Raw genomic sequence first — 7202 nt, forward strand, 5'->3', positions numbered from 1 at the left:
CATCAGCCTTGCATTCGGCAGAAGTCTAGTAAACTAATATCCCGTTACCAGCTGTGATTCGCTGTAGGGTGGCGATTACAGGAAGTAAGTCTCTGAATGGCAATCAAAACTTATCAGTAGTCACCTGTGTCAACCTGTCAACGACTGCCCCATCCCGTTTTGCCCCAATGAACCCAGGTGACTAGCAGGTGTGTTATTTAGCCATCAAGCCTAGTGCAAAGTGTGGTTATTCCCCATTTTCTTTTAATTCGGTCGTTCTTAAACGTCCTGGAAGACCAACCAGCACCTCAATACCTGCCCGCAGTTTTGTTTTCCTTGTTACTTTGTGTGTTCCTATACACAAAGGGAGGTCAGTTTTCTCCTTTCATTATGTGGGTCCCAGAGATCAAACTCAGGTCTGCAGGCTTGGTGGCAAAAGCCTTTACTTGCAGGAGTGCCTTTTTTTTTTTTTTTTTTCCTGAAAAAGATTTTAAAAAGTAATTTTAGGGCTGGAGAAGTATTCACTCCTACCCGTCCAGACCTCTGTACCCAGCACTCACATATGGTGCTTCACAACTGCTTTTAATTCCAGCTTCAGGTGATCTGATGCCTCTGTGGACACCTGCACTCATGTACACACACCTGAACATGGACACATAATTAAAATAAGTTTTTTTTTTAAAGTAGTGAGTTTTAGTGACGCTTGGTAATGTGGGTCTTCAATTCAGCACTCAAGAGGCAGAGGCAGGCAGATCCGTGTGTTTCAGGCCAGCCAAGGTTACACAGGAAAACGCAGTTTAAAAATATTTAATTTATCCTTTGTCAATTTCATACATGTACTCATTTTATATTTTGATCATATTAGCCCATTTCCCTTTTATTACTCCCTCCCTTCTTATTTAACATTTATTGTGTTATGTGTGAGCACATAAAGGTAGGAAGACACCTTGTGTAAATCAGTTCTCTCCTTCCACTATGTGGATCCCAGGACTCAAACTCAGGTCTGCACGCTTGGTGGCAAGAGCCTTTACTTGCTGAGGCATCTTGTCCAACTCCTGGTAGGACTGCAGGTTTGCAGCCTGTGCTACAGAACCTAGGTAAAACAAGCAAAAAGGGGTGTGGTGGTGCATGCCTTCAATCCTAGCACTCCAGAGGTAGAAGCAGGAGAACAGAGTATTTCAGGCCAGCCAGGATTGCACAATGAGACCCAGCTTCAACCTGCCCCCACCTCCACACACATACCAAAACAAAACAGAAAAACAAATAACTGAATCTCACACCATTAAACTGTCTCATGCACAAAATTCTTTGAAAGATTGTGCATTTTGCATATTATGTTAAAAAACGAAAATATAAAAATGACAACAGGGTATTGCAAAGGTACAAATGAAACAGAAATGAGATGTATGCAGACTTGTGACAATCATTACGCATCACAAAATTAGTATGTTGCCCAAATCTGGAAAATTTCCCAAATCCAAAATGGTCCTAAACACTTGAGACAAGGAATGCACACCCCACAAGACATCTCCATCAGGCAGGAACAGAGGTGGAATAAATGTGTCACCTGAACTATGAGATAACTTACAGCTAAGTCTCACAATCTGAGTTAGAGCCTATCCCCCCAGGATCCACATGGTGGAAGGAAAGCCAATCCTTCAAGCTATCCTCTCGGCAGGAACATGTAGAGACAACACATATTCTATAATATACACACACAGTAAAACAAAAGCATCTATCTTGCCCACAAGCAGTTTTGTACTGTGCATTCTTCATGGGGCAGAATGGAAAGGTGTCCCTGTGATGGACATCATACATAGACAATACTCAGACTCTTCATGACTGGCACTTGCTTTATTCTACACGTCAACTCCAATGATTCCTGACACTCTTTCAGTATCCATGACAACAGAAGCTGCTTCTCTCAACAGAGTGTGTGCACAAGTTCTCCAAGTGGTCCACCTAGATTCTCAGATGCTTTGCTCTGGCACTGTCTAGCATTTGGTGTCCTTAAGCCAGGAATGCTACACAGGCTCATGACATATGCCATATGTTTAGAGTCCCAGGTGCCATCATTGAGAACTGGATTGATTAGAAATGTCTGCAATGGCAGCCGCTGGGTGGACTGAGGAACAGGCTATCTGCCAGAGGTCTGTGTCCCATCTTTGCTTCAGGAGGCTGTTGCTGGATGTAGGCTGTGTGGTCTGATGCCCAGGTGGCCCAAAAGGAGCGGCACTGTGAAAGTTCTGTGGTGAACCACAGGCAGGAGCTTCCTATCCTGGCATTGTGGTACACATGAAGACAGATGCTGCAATGGAGCTGGGAAGGGTACCCTCCTTCCATGGCTCTCACCCAGAAATGATCCCAGCTTATCAATTCACAACATTGAAGTCCAAATAGCAAAAGATACTACCCAGAAACCAAAACCCAGTGAAAGGGCAGCCTGACTTTAATCAAGTTTCAGAAAGCCTGGGCTCAGCAGATGTATCAGGCAGGTGTACAACATTCTAGAATATACTGAGGGAGCAATACAGCCACCCTGGCCTCTCTTTTGCACTGGAGCAGGTTACTTGGTCCAGCTGACTTTAGGAATGTCATAATGCTCAGTGAGTGTGTCCAGGTGTCGGTTGAAGTCCTGTGGAAGAGAGGGCATATCAGTGTGAACCAGGTGGGCAGTGCCCCCCTCATCTGTGCCCAGACCATCTCACATACTCCATTACAGGACTCACAGCACCCCAAATGAGCCTGGGGAAGCACCATGCCTAAGAGTCCAAGCTGCACTGCCCTGAACTCTGGGCTCCCCCCCAGGTAAGGGCTCACCTCCACTCTCTGCTTATGGGTTTTGGATGCCTTCTTCAGGATTCTTTCCATTTGCTAGGGAGAGAAGAGACTGAAATGAGTCCCCATGCCCCACACAGCCCAAACACACCCAAAGCAGCTGTCCCTTTTCTGACACCCCACCCAGGAGGGGTGTCTGCTTAGTCTCCCTGAAACCCCAGCATTCCTCATGGGCAGACCCTGCCAGAAAGCTGGGCATTGGCTCTGTGCTGCGTTGGGCCATGGTGAAAGCCTGGGGCTAGAAGGAAAGAAACCATGTGCCACAGAAGCAGAGTGCATGGAGCAAGACGCCCCAGGGAGGAGGGGCCGAGAGGACAGGATCCAAATGAATGTTCAGGGTCGTGGTTTCATTTTTCTTATCATTACAAAATGCCCAGGCAAAAAAGCAACTTGGGGAGAAAGGGTTACCTGGCTTGCTATTTCAGGTCAGAGCCCACCATGGAGGGAAAGTGAAGGCAGTCTTAGGGGCACAACTCAGGGGAGAGCACAGAGAAATGGATTTGAGCATGCTCCACACTCAGTTCTCTCTGCTCTGACATAGTTCAAAACCCAAACCCTGGGGCTAAAGATCTTCAGCTCAGTGGTTAAAGGTAACTGCTGTTCTTTCAGAGTTGGCACAAAGGTGGTTGCTCACAATTTTCTGTAACTCTAGGTTCCGGGATTCTACACCCTTTTCCAGTCTCCTTTGGCAGCATAACACCACATACATATTGCTGCCTAAGATGGGAAAGGCTGGCAGGTCTTATCTCAGGGCAAATCCAGATAGGACCTCATTGAAACTCTCCTTCCAGATGATCCTAGCTTGTGTTACCTTATCAGTTAGGGTGCCTAGGAGGGCCACAAGAATAGCCAGTCAGCCCATGTCTTCACTCATTTGTAGATGCTAAAAAAGTGACTCACAAAGTACAGGTTAAACCAGAGAACACTACTGGCTAACAGAGACAACTGGATGGGGCTGGCAAAACAGCAAAGGGGCAGTGTGTCCCAAGTCTTACAGACAGCAGGGTGACTAGAGTCCCAACTCATAACCAATGAAGCATTAGATGGAGATGGTGCCCTCCTGGGTTTGCTCAGCAAATGGGTATCATATTTTAACACTGCACCTAGAAGTTCAAACACTACTGGTTATTTCAGAAGCAGAAAAAGACAGACCTATGCTGGACATGGTGGCATACACCTCTCATCCCCACACTGGGAAGGCTGCAAGCAGGAGGATCAGAGGACTCCACTTCAAAGATTAAGACAAGGACCAGAAAAATGGTGTACAGGGCAAGAGTGCCTATGAGTTCAATCCCTGGGATCCACACAGTGGGAGGGGAGAACCAACTCCTCCAAGTTGTCTTCTGATTGTCACATACATTGTGGCACAGATGCATGCTTGAGCATTTTAAAAAAATGAAGATGGAGACAGGAATGAATGCTCAGTGGTTAAAAGCACTGGCAAGTTTTCCAGAGGACCAGTTCAGTTCCCAGCACCCACACAGCAGCTCAGAACCATCTATAACTCCAGCTCCAGAGGACCTGCTGGCCTTTTCTGGCCTCCTTGAGCTTTTCACTGACATGGCTCACTTAGAAACGCCAATACGCACTAAAAATGTGTGTGTTTGCATGTATTATATATAGTTGGTTTTTGTCCCCCCCCCCTTTTTTTTTTTTAAGTGAAGATGAAGACCAGACTGCAGAAATGGGAACAGGGAGGAAGAGGCAGAGCCTGGGTCCCTCCAACTGCTGCCCTCATTGTGTGTCACTCACTCCACCCAAAGGGGTCTTCTGGCAGGAGGCTGGGAGCTGTCTAGCAATCTCATCACCTTCGTCTACATCCTTGTCGTACCTCTCATCGCAATCACCTCTCTCTTCCAAGCAAACAGAACAGGCTGGAATTTGAAATACCAAGCTCCTTGCCTGAGGTCCAATCCTCTTCTGTTTTTTTTGGTCTGGTTATTTATTTTGGTTATTTTTTTGGAGACAGGATTTCTCATTGAGATTCACCTACCTCTGCCTCACAAGAGCTGGAATTAAAGGTGTGGAACCCTGCCACCCAGCCATCCTTTTCTGTCTGATCTTCATGTAACACAGCTGCCTCAGAGACTCCAGCATCTGTTCAAAGGCCTTTCTACTCCACTTTACCCATGTCTGTCTGTCTGTCTGTCTGTCTGTCTGTCTGTCTGTTTCTCTATCTGGGGGTCTGTCATGGGCCTCCCCCACTCATTGTCCTCAGGCCAAAAATACTGAACAAGGACCCAACTCTGAATACAAATTCTTGAGTTTCAGGTTGAAGATTAAGAAACAGATTGTGGATGGTGAGATGACTATGTGGGGTGAAGGTACTTGCCACCAAACCTGACGACCTGAGTTTGATCCTGGGACCCACATGGTGGAAAGACTGAACTGACTCCCACAAGTTGTTCTCTGACCTCCACACATATACTGTGGCATTCCAGTACATGCACTAGTAACAATAAATAAGATTTAAGAAAATACAGTGATGCACGCCTTTGATCTCAGCACTTGGGAGGCAGGGGCAGACAGATCTCTGTAAGTTTGAGGCCAGTCTGGTCTATGAAGCAAGTTTCAGAACAGCCAGATTTGTCACACAGAGAAACCCTGTCTCGAAAAACCCAAAAAGCTAAAACAAACAAAAAATAGTGGTATGACTGGGTTCTATTACAAAGAATGTGGCGTCTGACTAGCGATGTCTGCCTGAACACCCATGTCCTCCAAAGAGCCACTGCTTTTGCTTTTTGAAAAAGGGTCTCATCCTACAGTTCAGACTGGCCTGGAACTCACAATGTCGACCATTCCTGGCTCAAAGATGCTTTTCCGTTCTTATTCTCCACCAGTGTCTTTGTTCCCTGACAGGATCTAACCAGCCATCCTTCCTCCTCAGGGCAATTGCCCTCATTACCATCACTCTTGGCCACACCAACTGCTCATCCTGACAGGCGATTTAATGTCAGCCCTAACTGTGACCTCCAGATAACAAGGGGCAGAAGCAGTCACTTGTTAAGTAAATTCTCACTACCTCTGAAAGGGTGACTTCAACCCTCCTCTCAGAAGTGGCAGAGACAGCATTAGACCCAGGCCTGCCCTGCTAGCCTACATGCATGAGGAAATTAGACCTAAGTGATTCAGGAACTTTGACCAGGGCCAGTGCACAAGAGTACCAGGCTGGTGATTTGGGAGCCTGATATTTGGGAGAAAATCACTTCATTCTCTGTAGAAGTGTAGTAGTGATCTGGTCTCTTCCCACAAGATGCTCTGCTACAGAACTGTTGCAGATCCTCCAGATCCTCATCTGGGGAGAGAGGGGCTGCCTTCAGAGGCCAGCCACTGACCTGGGCAGAGGGTGGCTCTGATGAGTCAATCATCCCATAGTGCAAAATGTGAGCCACGCGCTGGGCTTAGTTTTGGGCTACAGCCTGGCAGGTTGAGCCTCTCTGTCTTACTTGACCCCTCCTCTCCCTCCGATTTCTAATACTAAGAGAATAACTTAAGGAGGTGTTGAGTGCCTGTCATCTCAACAAGCAGGAAGATAAAAAGTCTAAGATCATCCATGCAACTCACACACACCTCTAAACAACAAAACTCATTTGAAGCAAGTTACGTAGGCTTTGTGTTAACTTAAGAGAAACAGCTGGCGGAAAGTGGTGACACCTGCCTATCATCAAGTAGCAGGAAGGCTAAATTAAGCATGGTTACAAGCCCGGACTACATGGGGAGTTGGGGGAACACCTGAAGTTCGGGGAGAGCCTGAGCTCCCCGGGCCGGCCTGCCCCGCCCTCCGGCTCACCCGCTTCTCCTGCATCTTCTCGAAGGCCGCCTGCGCCGGCGTGCGCTTGTCCAGGCAGCGCCTCTTCTCCTCCTCGCTCTTCTTACTCGTCCCCATGGCCTCCAGCAGCTTGGCCTTGTCTTTGTCCTGCTTCTTCTTCTTCCTGGGGGAGAGGGGGCCGGTAAGCGGGGTCGAAGCCCGGGGTCGGTCCTTAGAGACAGACCGCGGGCTCCCGGGCCTCACCGCTTTGTCACGCCGAGCTCCGCGACGCCTTTCAACTTCAAGGGGCCCTTCTGGACCTGCTCGTACGCCTCCATCGCCCTCAGCCTCGCCCTCAGCCGCGGTGCGCCGAAACCCCGCCACACTTCCTGTTTGTAAACAGTACTTCCGCCCAACGGCCGCCTCGCTTCTTTCTGATTGGTCGGCTAGGAGAGACGTTTGCGTTCTCTACTATGCGATCTACAGCTCTGGCATACTTCTCACACTTGTGGGAACCCGCCCACTTCCTAGTAGATCCTTGCTGTACTTCGTGTTTGGGCATCCAATCCCGACTTTGTTGGCATCTGTTTTAGCTTTGTGTCATTCAAAGCTACTTTGTCCCTGGAATAAGAGCCTG

General features: G+C 47.9%; 1 protein-coding gene across 2 annotated transcripts; it reads right to left on the reverse strand.

Annotated features, from left to right (window-relative positions):
• Positions 1-2407: 2407 nt before the first annotated feature.
• Fam32a (family with sequence similarity 32 member A) lies at positions 2408-6938 on the reverse strand. 2 transcript variants are annotated; one of them, XM_051178199.1, is made up of 4 exons: positions 6830-6938; positions 6608-6749; positions 2800-2853; positions 2408-2614 (listed from the first exon to the last, which is right to left on the reverse strand). In XM_051178199.1, the coding sequence occupies exons 1-4, from the start codon at positions 6901-6903 to the stop codon at positions 2546-2548; spliced, it is 339 nt and encodes a 112-aa protein (XP_051034156.1). In that variant the 5' UTR covers positions 6904-6938; the 3' UTR covers positions 2408-2545. The 2 variants fall into 2 exon arrangements, with proteins under 2 accessions (XP_051034156.1, XP_051034157.1); XM_051178200.1 differs by lacking the exon at positions 2800-2853.
• Positions 6939-7202: the final 264 nt, after the last annotated feature.

Source organism: Phodopus roborovskii, unplaced genomic scaffold, assembly GCF_943737965.1.
Source record: "Phodopus roborovskii unplaced genomic scaffold, PHOROB, whole genome shotgun sequence".
In the NCBI taxonomy this organism is placed as follows: domain Eukaryota; kingdom Metazoa; phylum Chordata; class Mammalia; order Rodentia; family Cricetidae; genus Phodopus; species Phodopus roborovskii.

What these genes read in the sequence shown, in the direction of transcription:
- Fam32a (XM_051178199.1), bottom strand. Translation starts at nt 6,903, where the DNA reads ATGGAGGCGTACGAGCAGGTCCAGAAGGGCCCCTTGAAGTTGAAAGGC. An exon ending in GAGCTCGGCGTGACAAAGCG is followed by an intron (nt 6,750 to 6,829) that starts GTGAGGCCCGGG and finishes CCTCTCCCCCAG; the next exon opens with GAAGAAGAAGAAGCAGGACA. An exon ending in AGAAGATGCAGGAGAAGCGG is followed by an intron (nt 2,854 to 6,607) that starts GTGAGCCGGAGG and finishes TTCTCTCCCTAG; the next exon opens with CAAATGGAAAGAATCCTGAA.